The sequence below is a fragment of the Eleutherodactylus coqui genome, chromosome 7, assembly GCF_035609145.1.
Source record: "Eleutherodactylus coqui strain aEleCoq1 chromosome 7, aEleCoq1.hap1, whole genome shotgun sequence".
In the NCBI taxonomy this organism is placed as follows: Eukaryota; Metazoa; Chordata; class Amphibia; order Anura; family Eleutherodactylidae; genus Eleutherodactylus; species Eleutherodactylus coqui.
In genome coordinates this window covers 9,484,327-9,502,690 of record NC_089843.1, presented here as the reverse complement: position 1 = coordinate 9,502,690, position 18,364 = coordinate 9,484,327, and the positions used below count along the sequence as shown (strand labels likewise).

Genomic DNA, 18,364 nt, shown 5'->3' with positions numbered 1-18,364 from the left:
GCACGGGCATTGATTATGTCATAAATAGGAAAAGCTAATGGGTCCCAACTCGATTATTCAATTCTAGCGCAAAAGAATTGGCGTCGAAGTTTTACGTATGGAATGTAATTCTCTCACTTCCCGGTGTCATTTTATATAAAGGAAACGTCGCATGGTTACCTCCCTGTGGTGTTTCCTGGGTAACGCAGAGAACTATGCAAAATGGTGAACATATGTTTTTCCTCAGTATCTCTAAAGTAACCACGACTTCATAAGATTTTTCGTGTGAACACCAGATAAACACCAGTACCAAATTAACTCGGGCGAAGCCGGGTATATCAGCTAGTTTTTATATATATACTAGCGTACCCGTCGCGCGTTGCTGCGAAGACAGACAGACAGACAGACATACATACATACATACATTCGTTTTTATATATCTAGATAACAACCAATCACAGCGCAGCTTTCAAGTTACCTCAGCGGTATAATATATAACAACCAATCACAGCACAGCAGCTTTCATGTTACCTCAGCAGTATAATATATAGCAACCAATCACAGCACAGCTTTCATGTTACCTCAGCGGTATAATATATGGCAACCAATCACAGCACAGCTTTCATGTTACCTCAGCGGTATAAGAAATAGCAACCAATCAGAGCACAGCTTTCATTTTACCTCAGCAGTATAAGAAATTGCAACCAATCACAGCACAGCTTTCATTTTACTTCAGCATTCTCAATATCCAGCAATTGTCTTGCGAAACGTTCGGCGGATGCATCATTTTCTGGTTGAACACTCATCCCGTTGCTCGTAATGCCTTTTGCTTTTGTGCTTGAGATGGAAATCAAACGATCTTTGTCTGGGGCGCATAACTGTCGACGATGCTCGTACGCGTGCCACCTATCGTAGGATAGATGTACTATGCCAGTAATCTTCCCAGGAGTGTACTCAACAACTTCCCAAAGTTTCATGGTGATTAGATGAATGGTGTAGTAGCGCCAAAAGGACAGACAGACAGACATACATTCCTTTTTATGTATATAGATGACATCAGGAAGTGAGAGAATTAGATTCCGTATGTAAAATTTGGACGCTAATTATTTTGCGCTTAGAATTGAATAATCGAGTTGGGACCCATTAGCTTTTCCTATTTATGACATAATCAATGCTCGTGCCAAATTTCAAGTTTCTATGATATTGGGAAGCAAGAAAATTAGATTCCGTACGTAAAATTTGGACGCTAATTCTTTTGCGCATAGAATTGAATAATCGAGTTGGGACCCATTAGCTTTTCCTATTTATGACATAATCAATGCTCCTGCCAAATTTCAAGTTTCTATGACATTGGAAGCGAGAAAATTAGATTCTGTACGTAACATTTTGACACTAATTCTTTTGCGCATAGAATTGAATAATGAAGTTGGGACCCATAAGCTTTTCCTATTTATGACATAATCAATGCTCGTGCTAAATTTCAAGTTTCTATGACATTGGGAAGTGAGAGAATTAAATTCTGTACATAAAATTTGGATGCTAATTCTTTTGCGCTTAGAATTGAATAATCGAGTTGGGATGAGACATAAGGCCTTGCCCATAAGCATTCCCCAACCTCCAAGAACTGAACCTACCTACCTGAATGAGATTTTGTAGGCCGCTGCTTCCCCCTTGCGGGCTGAATAAAATAGCCGTTGGGTGGAACATACAATTTATCCGGCTGCTGTGGCTTCTTGGGAAGATAGCCTAGTACATGTTTGCCCACTTCCAACTCCAATGGAGACTGACTGTAAATGTCTGGCGTGCTCTAGTATTTATGGTTCCAAGCTGTACGTGTCATAATAGAGCCTTAATGACAACACAATGCAGCTTTAACTGTCAGACATCCAGGGTTATTGCATACAGTCTATCTATCTATCTATTTATCTATCTATCTATGACATCAGAAAATGAGAGAATTAGATTCCGTACATAAAATTTGGACGCTAATTCTTTGGCGCTTTGCATTGAATAATCGATTTGGGACCCATTAGCTTTTCCTATTTATGACATAATCAATACTCATGCCAAATTTTAAGTTTCTATGACATTGGGAAGCGAGAAAATTAGATTCCGTACGTAAAATTTGGGCACCAATTCTTTTGCGCATAGAATTGAATAATCGAGTTGGGACCCATTAACTTTTCCTATTTATGACATAATGCTCACCCCAAATTTTGAGTTTTTATGACATTGGGAAGCGAGAAAATTAGATTCCGTACGTAAAATTTGGACGCTAATTCTTTTGCGCATAGAATTGAATAATCGAGTTGGGACCCTTTACCTTTTCCTATTTATGACATATCCAATGCTCGTGCCAAATTTCATGTTTCTACGACATCGGGAAGTGAGAGAATTAGTGGCAATGATGGAAATCGAACGATCTACGTGTCATAATAGAGCCTTAATGACATCACAATGCAGCTTTAACTGTCAGACATCCAGTGATGGAAATCAAACGATCTACGTGGGGGGGTGGTAACTTTCGACGACGCTCGCGCGCGCGCCATTTATCGTAGGATAGTTTTACTATGCCTATAATCTTCCCAGGAGTGCACTCAACAACTTCCCAACGTTTCATGGCGATCGGATGAATGGTGTAGTAGCGCATAAAGGACAAACAGACACGCATACATTCAATTTTATATATATATAGATGAAAAACCTTAAACTGCATAAATTTGGTGTTCCTGTAATCGTGCTGAGCCGGAGAACAAATTTTAGATGTCTTTTTTATGAAAGTAAAAAACACTATAAAAACTAACCCCATTCCCCCCCAAAAATAATAATGGCGCAGTGGCCTTTTACTTTTAAGTTCTCCCCACTTTCCCACACACAATATTTTCCGTTTTCCGTGCATTAAGTGGTACCATTAAAAATCTCGTCGCGCTAAAAATAACCCTTCATTCGGCCACGTCAATGGAAAATTAAAAAATGACTCTTGGAAGGGGGGGACAAAAAAAAACAAAAATAAAATGAATTAAAAAATCTTAGCCGGAAGGGGTTAAGAATCGATGGGTGTTAATAGTCCCCCTCACAATTATCCCAGCATTCGCTCTGCGGTGAATGTAAGCGCCCTCTACAGACCGGGTTGTAGCACAGATGTGAAAGCGGACTAAGACTGAGTGAGTGATTTGTAAAGTTTGGGTGAATGCTCTGTTTCATGGGCTTTACGTGAGGCAGACTGACGGCGCTCCTGGCTGCGCTCCTGGCCCCGGTGGATTTGCCGATCTTCTTAAGAACTAAGCTGCATGTAAACTTTTCACCCTCCATTTCCCACAATTGACGCTCTCATTTCCTGCCCGGTCCCTTCTCTTCGGTCCCTTCTTAGATTTCTACTTTCTATCTGTAGATCTATCAATCCTTAATATGTTCACCCCTTTAGGACCAGAGATTGAGACCTGGAACGGTTTTATCGTTCTGTAGATTTTTTTATGGGCTTCACTGTGCAGAATAAACCTTGTGATATGTTGTTGGCTCGGACATTTATGTACACGATGATACCAAACACGTGGGGTTTTGATTGTTTAGATTTTTTATAGGAAAAGGGAGGTTTCCAAACTTTGTCGCGGCTTGTCAGTCGCAACAGCGTCGTGGCATGGTAGCCTTGATGCAGGCCAAGACCTGTTGCCTCCTTATGCAGGACAAGGGTTAATGCACCGTGTGCAGAGACTGCTGGGTGTTGTTTCTCTTTGCTGCATGCTGGATTAGTAATGCCTGGGAAAAGGTTGGAGGTGTGCTTCTCTAATTGCTGTGCTAGTCCTCAGGTGTAGAGTAGCTTTATATTCTCACCCCTCTCTTTGCTCAGTGCTGCTTATTCAGCTCCATAGAGGAGTAGTGGAGTGCGGGGCTCCTCTGTGCTGGGTGTACTGCTACCTCCAGATAAGTTGCTGCGGTTTACTTTTCAGCTGTATTTCTGTGTTCATTTATTTATTGCTTTGCTGTTCTGTTTATTTCTCCAGGGGTTCTTATAGGAACAATCGGGGCTCAGGAAAAAGACCGTCGGGCCTCCTCTATCGAGGCGATTACTCCGCTTCTAGGCAGGGACCCTTCTCCCCCCTCCTAGGTTAGGGCCAGGCTTCCTTCTGCCTGGAGTGGTGCTACTATTCAGCATAGCGTGGTGTGTGGCTATTTCCAGCAGCGTACGTTACCCGACGCCGTGCTGAGCGTAGTACTTGTGTCGCACAGGCTTTACATACTAGTTTACATACTCCTGTTGTGGTGCGCACTGTTCTACAGTGCATAGTGATATCAGCTGCAGTAGTTGTGACTGTCACCCTGCGTCTGCGCTGAGCGTGGTGCTTGTGTGCCACACGGACGGGACACTTTATAGATTTTTGTACACTTTTATTTAGTGTCCACAGATGACATTTTACCTACTTTTTTTTACTGTCGGAGGGTACCGATGAGCTGTAGAGACCGGTATCCTTCCCATCCCCCTCTCCTTCACCTAAACAGTTAACTGCTGTGACTATCGTGAGTGACTGGTGGATGATAGCTGCAGCTGCGGAGCAGATTCTGCCCCTAAGACCACTCCACGCACCGCCCACAATTACGGGACGTATACTTATATTGGGTGGTCATGAAGTGGGTAACCTCATTAAATGAGCTTGCATACCTTTCAGCTCTCGTTTACACCAGTTTTTTGCATTAATTATAAAATAATCTGACCGGCCTGTGAGGCCCTACATCCTGTTTTCTAAACCCCACCCACTTGGCTAAAAGTGACAAACTAGGTGCAAAAAGCCCAAAGCTGCAGGAGTTTTGTGTACATAGAGCTTACTGCAAAATATGTAACTTTTGTACCCCAGGAACTGATACATTTCCCCTGTTAGATATTTCAAAGTATCCTAATTTAGTTCTAACCTGCCTGACGAAGAGGCCGGAGTGTCCCCCGCTCAGTTACTTTATATGTACTCTACCGTAGGTGTGAGGACTCTGGCCAGGCTTGAAATGGGAGGTTCCTTGTCACTTCATCTTCATTGTTTTTCATCCAAGGATGGTGGCCCTGCAGGTGGGAGGCGGCCCTGCGGGTCAATGGCGGTTGTGGTGGTGGGAGGCGGCCGTGCGGGTGGGAGGCAGCTGTGCAGGTCAGGGGCGGCTGTGAAGGTCGGAGGCAGCTGTGCAGGTCAGGGGCGGCTGTGAAGGTCAGAGGCAGCTGTGCAGCTCGGGCGGCTGTGCAGGTCGGGGCGGTGTCTGGTAGCACCATTAAAAACTATGAATACTTTTGCGCTGAATTTTTTTATTTTCTTCAGAAATTAACATTCTAAATAGTTTTCATTTAACACTTCCCCCCCTCCCCCCCCCCCCCCCCCCCCCCCCCCCGTTTTCAGGCTGCAGGTTCTGTGCATCTCCTGCACGTGGCTGGTTGTCCGGTTGCTTCTCCCTCATCTTGGTGTTGGAGGAGGTTGTTTGGTTAGCGGGGCAGATCACACAGGCTGTACTCTATCGGAGTGTACGAGGGGAGGAAAGCACAGACAAGGCAGACTTCAGGGGTAGCGCCAGCAGGGAGGGGCTCAAAGTGCAGCGCAGTCGGGGAGAGGGGGGGGGGATGTGGGCTGATGGGTCGGGCACAGCAGTCAGGGGGGGATGTAGGCTGATGGGTTGGGCACGGCAGTCAAGGGGGGGATGTGGGCTGATGGGTTGGGCACAGCAGTCGGGAATGGGAGGGGATGTGGGCTGATGGGTCAAGCACGGCAGTCAGGAAGGGGAGGGGATGTGGGCTGATGGTCAGGCACGGCAGTCGGGGAGGGGATGTGTGCTGATGGGTCAGGCACTGCAGTCGGGGAGGGGATGTGGGCTGATGGTCAGGCACGGCAGTCGGGGAGGGGATGTGGGCTGATGGTCAGGCACGGCAGTCGGGGAGGGGATGTGCGCTGATGGGTCAGACACGGCAGTCGGGGAGGGGATGTGCGCTGATGGGTCAGGCACGGCAGTAGGGGAGGGGATGTGTGCTGATGGGTCAGGCACGGCAGTCGGGGAGGGGATGTGCGCTGATGGGTCAGGCACGGCAGTCGGGGAGGGGATGTGGGCTGATGGGTCAGACACGGCAGTCGGGGAGGGGATGTGTGCTGATGGGTCAGGCACGGCAGTCGGGGAGGGGATGTGGGCTGACGGGTCAGGCACGGCAGTTGGGGAGGGGATGTGTGCTGATGGGTCAGGCACGGCAGTCGGGGAGGGGATGTGGGCTGATGGGTCAGGCACGGCAGTCGGGATGGGGATAGGGTTGCCACCTTTGTCACGAAAAAATACAGGCCATGGTAAAAATGGGGCATGTCAGGGCGTGACTTGGGGACGTGGCTTAACACAGCATTTCTGTCCTCCTTTATCACCTGGATCCTGTCCAGCGTGTTCTCGCGAGTAGATGACATTTAGTGTGAATCACACATCAACTTGCGAGTACACGCTGCAGACACTCGCATTTCATACAATCTACACATATATAATTATATACAGGAGATACCCAGGTTACCCCAGCATGGTCCATATCACTATATACAGGATGTAAAACTTATACCAGCTGTACACATATAATTATATACAGGAGATACCCATGTTATACCTCCCCTGTAAATAGTGATGCTGATGTAACCTGGATATGTCCTGTTTGTCATTATATGTAGAGCTGGTATAACGTATTCCACCTAAACATACAAGATTACATGAAGTACATGGTACATACCTCGTACCGCATGTACTGCTCCTCCGCTCTCATCATCGGGTCACGACACTTACTGCAGGGCCGGCCGGACATCCATCCTGACCCCACACATCACACACACAACTCCGATACATCCATCCTGATCCCCAGACATCACACACACAACTCCGCTACATCCATCCTGATCCCCAGACATCACACACACAGCTCCGCTACATCCATTTTGACCCCCACACACATCACACAGCTCCATTACATCCATCCTGACCTCCACACATATCACACACAGCTCCACTACATCCATCCTGACCCCAACACACACAGCTCCACTACATCCATCCTGACGCCCACACACATCACACACAGCTCCACTACATCCATCCTGACGCCCACACACATCACACACACAGCTCCCCTACATCCATCCTGACGCCCACACACATCATACACACAGCTCCACGACATTCATCCTGACCCTCACCCACATCACACACACACAGCTCCACGACATCCATCCTGACCCTCACCCACATCACACACACACAGCTCCACGACATCAATCCTGACCCCCACACACAGCTTCACGACATCAATCCTGACCCCCACACACAGCTCCACGACTTCAATCCTGACCTACACACACACACACACACACCTCCACGACATGAATCCTGACCTCCACACACATCACACACACAGCTCCGCTACATCCATCCTGACCTCCACGGGGACGTGGGCTGATGGGTCAGGCACGGCAGTCGGGGAGGGGCATAATGGGCATTGATAGAAAGAGAGGCCGGCATAACCTGAATCTGGCCCTGTCCAGGCGGACGGTGGAGATGGCACAGGCCGTCCATGAGTGTACAGAGAGGAAAGACTCTGCATGTGAAAGACTCTTACTCCTCTGCATCAGTCTGTTAGGACAAGGGAGAAGAGATCTCATGGGCTGTAGAAGTGCTGATACATGAGAACTAGTGAGGGCAGCAGCATCGGAGACACACCTCACATCAGGCACATGGAGGGGCAGGCTCACGTCAGGGTAGCAGCAGGGGGAAAACTGCATATCGGGGTCTGAAATGAGTGAAACATTGAAGATTGCAGACAGAAAGTTAGTGCAACTTTTTAAATGCAAGGTAACCATTTCTGTAAGACCACTTGTCCCTTGCCGCCAGTGCCGATGGTATGAAGGTGTTTATCTACCTGACTTGGCTCTATTGGCTGTCTACGCTGCAGATTCTCCATCTAACTTCCTGAACTTTGAGTCGAGGTTGTGTCTTAAGTGAAAAGAGATTTCCGCAGATGGTTTTTCCGACTCTGCAAGTTGTTGCTTTCTTGGTACATCAAAAACATGATTGGCCTTGAAATCCTTGTGACCCTGGATCCTGTCCCGAGGACCCCGCTTGGGGAAGAGGCTCCTCTCAATGACTTCATATGGCAGGTTTGGTGCAGAGAAGACTTGACCTTGTGAGGTCTGGATTTGCAGTTGCCCTTGTTTGTCTTTAGTGAGCAAAACTTTAGCGCTAATGTCTTTTCTGGTAACCTCATCCGGGTAAATACCTTGCCAGAGTGTTGGTGGGCGGGTGGGATAGGAAGTTGGTGGCCTTTGAGGGTTGGTACTTGAGTTCCAAAAAGGCTTCTCAGAAGCGGACTTCCGTCCATCACTGACTTGCTCTACTCTCTTTTGGGTGTTTCTTACTTTTTGGGTACTTTCTCTTCCAGTTGTCTTTTTTTTCATCTTCTTTGAAGGTCCGCTCTTGCCTCTCTGCCGGTTACTTGAGTCCGTATACCGAGGAGCAGGTTTGGACTTTGGTAAAGTCTCCATTTCCAAGTTAACTCTATTCAACTTTTCCGTCAACTTCTTAGTTCCCCGGGATTCGCCAAATGGAATCTGCTAAAGGGAATAAAAAGGTTATGGTGACTGAGAAACAAGCCTTTAACCCTACTTTGCTAGCCAAAACACTGGCAGTGGACAGCGCAAGCGCCTTGAGGACCGTTCCTTCCACTGCGTCCAAGGTCAGATGACTGTGGGAGTAATGATCCTCAAGGTATAACGGAGAGCTGCAGCGTTGGAGTGGAGTACAGACTGTTGGCCCAGGGGCTGCCTGCAGAGCACAGCAGAAGCCATAACTGAGGGCCACCCCCACAAGAGGACCTGGGGTGAACCGCTGTGCTACGGAAGGCCGATTGGAGCAAGGGTCTGAACTGAGGCAAGGGCTCTTGGAACCCTTGGAAGAAGAATGCTCCCGCCTCCAGATTAGCCAGAGTCGGACGCAGTCAGCACTCCCGCGTGACATATGTGAGGCTGGCATCAAATTGACTGTAGGTGTGCACATCGTCAGAGATGCAGATAAGTGACCAACAGGACTGCGGCGCAGGACTGGAGCTCTTCAAAGCTTTGTGTCCACGAGCCGTGAAAGGGCCACCAGTACGTGGCATATTGGTTGAGGTTTGGACGTCTTACAAGTGGACTGCGTTACTAGCAACAAAGCATTTACCCCTAAATAAAGCTTGCATATTCTTGTAACTCCTGCTGCTGCATCGTCTCCTGAATCTGCGTCCCTACCACCGACCTGAGACATTTCTTGGCACAGGCTGCATGCTACAGTGATGGAGAGAGATGGAGGCGTATAGCAAAAGTTAAAGGTTGGGTGAGAAGGTGGACATCACCTTTAACTCTTCCAGTGACAGCCAAGCCCTGGTGCCATGACCCAACACCGGTAAGTGACCAGATTGACAAGGTGGTCAGGTAGGACCCAGTTGGTAGATCCGGACATGAATCCCTCCACAGAGCCCAGCATGACTGAGGAGCTCACCTGCATCTTTATTAAGGCGTCTTCTAGTTCCTCAATGTCTCCTCTGATCTTCTCCATCTTCTTCAGTTCCTTCACAGCGTCCTCCTTGTCCTTCTTCCACATAGCGCTGCGGAGGTACCTACAGGGAGAAGGGCAGGTGTCACCGAGGAACCCAGGAGAGCCTACAGAAGGTTACTGAGTCGGTGTATCTAAGCCTATTATGTGTGATACTAACCAGTGTATCCCAGCCTATGATGTGATACTGCCCGGTGTATCTAAGCCTATTGTGTGTGATACTACCCAGTGTATCTAAGCCTATCATGTTTGATACTATCCAGTGTATCTAAGCCTATTGTGTGTGATAGTGTCTCGGAGATCCATGCTCGTGAAGCTGCTCCATGTCCCACCGGTGTAGCATCGTCAGTGCACATAGAGGGCACTCTTGGCTCCCACAGACCTGGCGGACAATCGGCGACACCAGAGATAACACAGGTCGATGGGTTTGTGGCCCTCGGAGTCCTCGGCGTGGACATCGGCTCCCGCCGCCACCAGCAGCGCTATGCAGTCCTCCAGGCCCTCGCTGGCCGCCCGGTGGAGGGGGGTGCTGAGCTGCGCACTCCGCCTATAGGGGAAACCAAAGAGAGAAGAAATCCCAGCTGCTGCAGAACCTCATCCTACAAACCCCAGCAGCTGCAGAACCTCATCCTACATAACACAGCTGCTGCAGAACCTCATCCTACAAACCCCAGCTGCAGCAGAACGTCATCATACATACATCAGCTGCTGCAGAACCTTATCATACACACCACAGCTACTGCAGAACCTCATCCTACACACCTTAGCTGCTGTAGAGCCTTATCCTACACACCTAAGCTTCTGCAGAACCTCATCCTACACACCCCAGCTGCTGCAGAACCTCATCATACACACCTCAGCTGCTACAGAACCTCCTCATACACACCCCAGCTGCTGCAGAACCTCATCATACATACCTCAGCTGCTGCAGAACCTCATCCTACGCACCTTAGCTGCTGTAGAACCTTATCCTACACACCCAAGCTGCTGCAGAACCTCATCCTACATACCTCAGCTGCTGCAGAACCTCATCCTACACACCTTAGCTGCTGTAGAACCTCCTCTTACACACCCCAGCTGCGGCAGAACCTCATCATACACACCTCAGCTGCTGCCAAACCTCCTCTTACACACCCAAGCTGCTGCAGAACCTCATCATACGCACCCCAGCTGCTGCAGAACCTCATCATGCACACTTCAGCTGCTGTAGAACATCCTCATACACTGCCCAGCTGCTGCAGAACCTCCTCATAAACACACAAGTTGCTGCAGAACCTCATCATACACCCCCTAGCTGTTGTGGAACCTTATCCTACACACCCCAGCTGCTTCAGAACCTCATGCTACACACCCCAGCTGCTGCAGAGCCTCATCCTACACACACCAGCTGCTGCAGAACCTCATCCTACACACCCCAGCTGCTGCAGAACCTCATCCTACACGCCCCAGCTGCAGCACAACCTCATCCTACACACCCTAGCTGCTGCAGAACCTCATCCTATATAACCCAGCTGCTGCAGAACCTCATCATACACACCTCAGCTGCTGCAGAACCACATCCTACATACCTCAGCTGCTGCAGAACCTCCTGATATGCACACCAGTTCCTGCAGAACCTCCTCATACACACCTCAGCTGCTGCAGAACCTCATCCTACATACCCCAGCTGCTGTTGATCCTCATCATATGCACCTCAGCTGCTGCAGAACCTCATTATATTTGGGAGTCTCCGTTTGAATGCTGTGTATGTTGTGACTCACACATTAACGTCCGCCCCTCGCCGCAGCAGGTATCGCAGACATGGCATTACTCGGTGCCCGCTCTTCTGGTTCATCACCAGGTGCAGTGCCCTCCATCCATAGGCACTGGGCACATTTACATCCACGCTGCAGTCTTCCAGCAGGAGCTTCAGGCACGGCAGGCGGCTGTGTACGGCTGCCATATGCAATGCAGTAAACCCCTGCCAAAAAAGAATCACCTGTCAGGTGGAGCTTCTGCCCCATTGCCATATATCCCCTGACCCCGAGCCTGCGCTGGCTGCACAGGCCCCTTACATCCTCCCTTCTCCTGCTCTGCCTGTGTCAGTCCTCACTGTGATTCTGGTATTCTATTCACAGGTGAAGGCGGCTCTCGGGCTGCAGTAAGGCCATATTTGTTTAGGAAAAACTTTTATTTACCTTTTAAAACTAGAAAAAAACATTTTTAAAAAGTTTGTTGTCACCGTTAGCGCCCCGCAGGACAGCGCTCACGTCACCCTGAAAACACTAAACCACCTCAAAGTTTTTTATCGCGCTCCACTCAAAATTTTCCTCAGGAAATGAAATGGTAGCATTAAAATAATACAAATCGGCGCGCAAGAAAACAGCAAGCGCTCTTGGGAGGCGGGGATGACAAACGAAAATACAGAAAGTGATAAAATCTCTGGTGCTGAAGGGGTTAAATTAGCCTGCATGGAGATCTGCAGTCAATGGTGGTGGGTCACTGGGCATCCTCTCACTACCGCTGTCTCCCCACCGTGGGGCAGTCTCACACCAACTCATTCCAATTGTGGAACCCCCCAATCAGCGTCTGCACAGAGGATCCACAGAAAACGCGGACAGTGAAAGGCATGAAGTTTTGATTTTTCCTTCACGCGGGTGGAAATCGCATTTTCTGCGAGTGGAAGAAAAATCACAGCATGCTCCATTTTGCCGCAGAATCCGCGCGGACGGCCTCCACTGAAGTCAATGGGGGTGTTCAACCTGCAGCCCATCCACAAATAAGATTACACATGGGCTGCAGGTACCCGCAGTATCACTTAGAGTCGGCGCAGGAAGTACAAACATTGAAAGAAAAACTGTACTGCACAAGACCAACGGCAGGGTACCTGGCCTTACTGTTTAAGGCAGGAGGGTTAACCCTGTGTCGCTCAGTGTGGACCCGTCTGCCATGGACTGGTTTAGTTTTCTTCTGAGATCTCCTGGCTTTCACCCTTTAACCCCTCTTTGAAGGATCTGGACTTGGCTGCAGGGCCCCACGTTGTGCGCCATATTCTTGTACCAACAGACGGATGAGAGCCCATGCACAGTATTGGAGGACCAGGCAGAGACGTAGTCAATATCCTGGCCGAGGACAGGGCAGGCAGAGTTCGGGCAGAGCAGAGCAACAGGCATATACATCATAACTTTCGGAGCCCCGCAGTGCATACAGCCATTCCTCATACACTTACATCTCACATATCTCTTACCATCTCGCAGCCCCGCTAACGCCGGAGTGCCGTGCTCCCCGTGCCAGACTGTCACGTAGCTGCATGTGGCACACTTTGCAGACCTTGTCCATTTTACTACTAAACGTCACACATCATAGTAACGATCCCCTCCTGGGGAGATGCTCCCTCGCCATAACAGTCCGCCATAGTCCCTATAGTATGCACGCAATCGTCTCACATATCTTGCCCCTGCCTTTTGGATCTAAGGGGCTGTCATCTGCTTCAGGACTAAGTTCCTGCAGGAAGGATTACTTCCTTTCCTTCTATGCTGCTTGCCTCTTTCGGCCCCTGGGTCAGCAGGGCCCCCCATCCTCTCCCTCTCAGCCCTCAGGTTATGTTGGAGAGTGCTGGGCAGCGCCATAGTGTTGTAGCTTCAGAAGAGCATAGAGTAGGAGGTTCCGCCCGCTCCCCAGAAAGCCTGGGAGAATTTGGTGCGATAGACATGCACTATAAAAGCTTTGGAGCTGGGTCACAGCTCTAGTGGGAGCAGAGCCAGTTGTGTGGGCAGGACAGCAGAGAGGCCCACAAGGTAATTGGTGCCATTGCAGGATCAGTCTAGCAGGCAAATTCCCCATGCTGGGGAGCTGCCAGAGGAAAAGCCCATGCCACCTCCATTTGTCATCACCGTGCCATCCTGAGCCGGCGTCGCACCACCACCAGCAACCAGTTACATGGTGCTTCATAGCACTCTGCTCCTGAAACTGCTGTGCGACTCCTTATGGGATGGTCAGCATTACACGGCCGGGTGCTCCGTCAGTCCTACACCTTCCCTGTCCCCCCTCCTGGCTGGGTCTCGGGTTGGAGGGGGTAATGCTTCACCCTGCGGCCATCGCCACTTCTGGAAGCCGTTGCATTCTGCCCTTCTGTAAGGGAGAATCAGGGCAGGAAGCAATCAGAAAAAGCCTACTCAAAGTACAAGCCGAGGTCAGGACAGGATAAGTCAGGAAAGCTGGGTGAACAGACACAGGTCAAGCCAGGAGTCAGCCATGCTGCTACAACAACTTTGCAGAAGTTAAGGAACCTATTTTTTAGGCACCCTCCAGTGGGGAGAATGCCTTTAATAACCAGGAGACACTCGGATTGGTTGGGAGCAGGAGAGCTGGGTGCGCCTGTTCTTTAAGAGGTGCCCCCTATGGCATCACATGAAGAGCTGTGAGAATTTACCCTCCTCCTGCTGTTTGTGGTAAACGCCTGACCCTGAACTGCGGGAATATATTCTCATCCCTAGCGCTGAACCTGCTGGGACTTATAGTCCGACGATGACGGTCCTAAGCAGGTCTGTATTGTGGACACAAGGTAAGGGGTCATTATATCCGGAGGCTCCTTGGTAAATGACCAACCAGACCGTGACGTATCTCCTCAAATCATATAATGTACCGCGGACAGATGGCTGCGGATTACCGGCCGCAGCGGATTAACTCGGCTTTGTTGCCTTCAATCCACAGCGTTTAATATGGTCTGGAGGTAGGAAAGCCGAGCGTAGAGTGAGCCAGTCTCGGCAGAAGAGCTGACACTTACATAGCTGTCTGCCTTCATCTGGGAGTCTGCCGCCTTCATACAAAGCCGTAACCAGTCCACATTCCCGGTGGCGGCCGCCAGTAACTGGTCCCTGGCCACGTCCATGGTTCTTCGGGGGTCACTGCGTGTTTCCTGTAACACACAGAGAAGACCATTGGGGGTGACGTTGTATGATACGGTACCAGGAAAGACCGAACTGCACAAAACAGGCAGGAGGGTGCGGGAGTGTCACCGTGAAAATAACAGCAGGTCATCCGCACTCCGTAGACAATCTCCCATGTGTCTCTGTGTCGGAGAGCGCCGACCGCAGGTTACAGGGTAGCAGGTGTGCCCCCCCCCCCCCCAATCAGGAGTAAAACAATATAATAATATATAATGTCAACCCGCCTGTATACTGTGTGTGTAGAAAGCAGCAAGAACGGCAGTATACCCACACCAGAGCTGGTAAGTGTACCAGACCCAAGCTCAGTATATAAATACAGCACCAGAACATAGCTTAATACATCTATGCAGTACCAAAACAAAGGTAAATACACAATGTACATACAGCACCAGAACCAAGCTCATAGCATAAATACAGCACCTGAACCAAGCTCATAACATAAATACAGCACCAGATCCAAGCTCATAACATAAATACAGCACCAGAACCGAGCTCATGCCATAAATACAGCACCAGAACCAAGCTCATAACATAAATACACCACCAGAACCAAGCTCATAGCATAAATACAGCATCAGAACCAAGTTCATAACATAAATACAGCACCAGAACCAAGCTCATAACATAAATACAGCACCAGAACCAAGCTCATAACATAAATACAGCACCAGAACCAAGCTCATAACATAAATACAGCACCAGAACCAAGCTCATAGCATAAATACAGCATCAGAACCAAGTTCATAGCATAAATACAGCACCAGAACCAAGCTCATAACATATATACAGCACCAGAACCAAGCTCATGCCATAAATACAGCACCAGAACCAACCTCACTACATTAATACAGCACCAGAACCAACCTCACTACATTAATACAGCACCAGAACCAAGCTCATAACATAAATACAGCACCAGAACCAAGCTCATAACATAAATACAGCACCAGAACCAAGCTCATAACATACATATTAAACAGTAGAACAAAGTGTTCCAGCATTACTAAATGCTTTCCCTATCTCTGCATAGTGTGGATTGGAGTGGGAGGGGTTTGACGTAATTCTGCGTTGGATGTTAGGCTACATTCGCACAACGTCTTCACCCCAGATGGCTGTAAGTGGTGGAGCCTTGGAGAACTGCGCTATTTCTTCAGGATGTCATGGCGGATCTACACCGGAGGCTCCAACATGAAAACCGTGAAACATTCGAAAACACTGGAGGAGCCGTGAATGGTCAGATCTGCGCTCCACTGCGGCGCTGCGGGAGGGACTTGGCCCAAGAAGCCCCTCAAACACTGCAAATATGAGAATGTCCTCTGTATGGCGATCTGAGACCGCAGTATACAGGGGAGAAACCCGAAGAGCTTACAGTCCATCCGGATGTGACTCTATCGCCACCGTGTGGAGGAGAAGCAATCGCGCAGATCCGGTAATGGCCTGGAGATAGTTTCATTAAATAATTCCCCTGTAATCCCTGCGCAGAGCCTCCTGCAGCCGGAGATTAGCGGGGTGAGCGGGCGGTCAGCGCTGCGTACAGTGCGGGCCGCGATAAACCTGACATCCCATAATCCAGAACTCACTACAATAACATTCTCTTAGTCTGGCATTTATAGTAACATTCCAGTAATCCGGCATTCATAGTAACATTCCATTAGTCCGGCACTATTTATAGTAACATTCCATTAATCCGGCACTATTTATAGTAACATTCCATTAGTCCGGCAATTATAGTAACATTCCATTAGTCCGGCAATTATAGTAGCATTCCATTAGTCCGTCACTGTTTACAGCAGCATTCTCATAATCCAGCACTATTTGCAGAAACACTCCCATAATCCTCAACTGAGTAAAGTCCTTTAATCCAGTAAAATCTGGTCCCCCCCCCCCCCCTGCTATTAAGAAACCCCCCCTCCATTGCTTCTGCGTCTTGTTACCTGCGAGCTGCCGGCTCTGGGTCTGTAAGGGTTAATGTAGCGCTATAACCTCCTTATCCGGAGTCGCCGGGCAACAGGTGGTGTAATCACAGCCAGGGGGATGATGGGAACAGAGCCGTGCCCACAGTGTATACAGCCAGCGACGAGCAGATATATATATATACAGGCGGCCGTAGAAATGTCCCCCATTCATAAGAAAGCTCTGTCCTTGCTGCCCGCACCAACCAATCACAGCGCAGCGTTCATTTCTTATATAGCTACAATAGAATGACAGCTGCGCTGTGATTGGTTGCTGTGGGCAGACCGCCGCACATCAGGCTGAGGCTTTAGTCACACGAGCGTATACACGCCGCGTTTTCACGCCCGACCGACATACGCGGCCATCTGAGGCATTGGTTTCCAATGCATTTGTTCGCACGGGCGAATATACGGCGTGTAAAGTCATTCTACCGTAAAAAATGGAACATACACGACCCAAATACGCGCGGCGAATATACGGCGGGTAAAAAGGTTCTGTATGTATCTTTTGGCCAATACACGGCGGCGGCTCCCATAGACTCCTATGAGAGCTGGAGAAGAAGGGAGGGGAAGGCAGTTTAGCGTGTCCAACGCTGCGGATAGTTTACAGGTGCCGCCATGTGGGCTTTGGAAGTCATTGCGAGGATTTATGCGGAGCGAGGGATTTCCGGGCTGTGTGAATGGATGAGAAAACGCCAATTAAGCACAGGACTCGATCATGGAAAACCGTCCATTCATGCGAATTTACGGCGCGGACAAGAGAACGCAAAAACACATGTTCGTATGAAAGAGCCCTGAGATGTGTATATACATAAGGGCTTATTCACACGAGCGTATATTAGCCGCGGTGTTCACGGTCGGCTGATATAGGCTGCCATCTCTTTGGCTTCCAATGTATCAGATCACATGGCCGTATACCCGCGGCGTAAAAGTGTCCGGGCCGGAATACGTCGGCCACTGCGTGGGCTCCTATGGGGCCAATAACAGCGGCCGGAGAAGGGAGGAGGGAGTTTAGCAGGGTTAAGTATATACCCTGTTCAGTGTATATCCCATTCAGTATACACCCCGTTCAGTATATATCCCGTTTTGTATATACCCCGTTCAGTATATACCCAGTTGAGTATAGATCCCGTTCAGTATATACCCTATTCAGTATATATCACGTTCAGTATATACCCCACTCAGTATATACCCCGTTCAGTATACGTCCTGTTCAGTATATTCCCCATTCAGTATATATCCCAGTCAGTATATATCCTATTCAGTATATACCCCGTTCAGTATACACCCCGTTCAGTATATATCCCAGTCAGTATATATCCTATTCAGTATATACCCCGTTCAGTATATATCCCGTTCAGTATATATCCCGTTCAGTATGCACCGCGTTCAGTATATATCCCATTCAGTATATACCCCATTCAGTATATATCCCGTTCAGTATACACCCCGTTCAGTATACACCCCGTTCAGTATACACCCCGTTCAGTATACACCCCGTTCAGTATACACCCCGTTCAGTATACACCCCGTTCAGTATACACCCCGTTCAGTAAACACCCCGTTCAGTATATATCCCGTTCAGTATATACCCTGTTCATTATTTATCCCATTTAGTATATACCCTGTTCAGTATACACCCCGTTCAGTATATAACCTGTTCATTATTTATCCCATTCAGTATAAACACGTTCAGTATATATCCCGTTCAGTATGCAACCCGTTCAGTATGCACCCTGTTCAGTATATATCCCGTTTTGCATATACCCCTTTCAGTATATACCCAGTTGAGTATAGATCCCGTTAAGTATATACCCTGTTCAGTATATATCACGTTCAGTATATACCTCGTTCAGTATGTATCCCATTCCGTGTATTCCCCCTTCAGTATACGTCCTGTTCAGTATATTCCCCGTTCTGTATATATCCCATTCTATA

At 48.8% G+C, this 18,364-nt stretch overlaps 1 protein-coding gene across 2 annotated transcripts; it reads right to left on the bottom strand.

Annotated features, from left to right (window-relative positions):
- Positions 1-7,320: 7,320 nt before the first annotated feature.
- Positions 7,321-14,423, bottom strand: ANKRD53 (ankyrin repeat domain 53). 2 transcript variants are annotated; one of them, XM_066572859.1, is made up of 5 exons: positions 14,312-14,423; positions 11,307-11,506; positions 9,929-10,093; positions 9,493-9,610; positions 7,321-8,570 (listed from the first exon to the last, which is right to left on the bottom strand). In XM_066572859.1, exons 1-5 carry the CDS (start codon positions 14,414-14,416, stop codon positions 7,902-7,904), a joined length of 1,257 nt encoding a protein of 418 aa, XP_066428956.1. In that variant the 5' UTR covers positions 14,417-14,423; the 3' UTR covers positions 7,321-7,901. The 2 variants fall into 2 exon arrangements, with proteins under 2 accessions (XP_066428956.1, XP_066428957.1); XM_066572860.1 differs by having other exon boundaries at positions 7,321-8,567.
- Positions 14,424-18,364: the final 3,941 nt, after the last annotated feature.

What these genes read in the sequence shown, in the direction of transcription:
- ANKRD53 (XM_066572859.1), bottom strand. Translation starts at nt 14,416, where the DNA reads ATGGACGTGGCCAGGGACCAGTTACTGGCGGCCGCCACCGGGAATGTG. An exon ending in AGATGAAGGCAGACAGCTAT is followed by an intron (nt 11,507 to 14,311) that starts GTAAGTGTCAGC and finishes CTTTTTTGGCAG; the next exon opens with GGGTTTACTGCATTGCATAT. An exon ending in CGAGGGGCGGACGTTAATGT is followed by an intron (nt 10,094 to 11,306) that starts GTGAGTCACAAC and finishes TTTCCCCTATAG; the next exon opens with GCGGAGTGCGCAGCTCAGCA.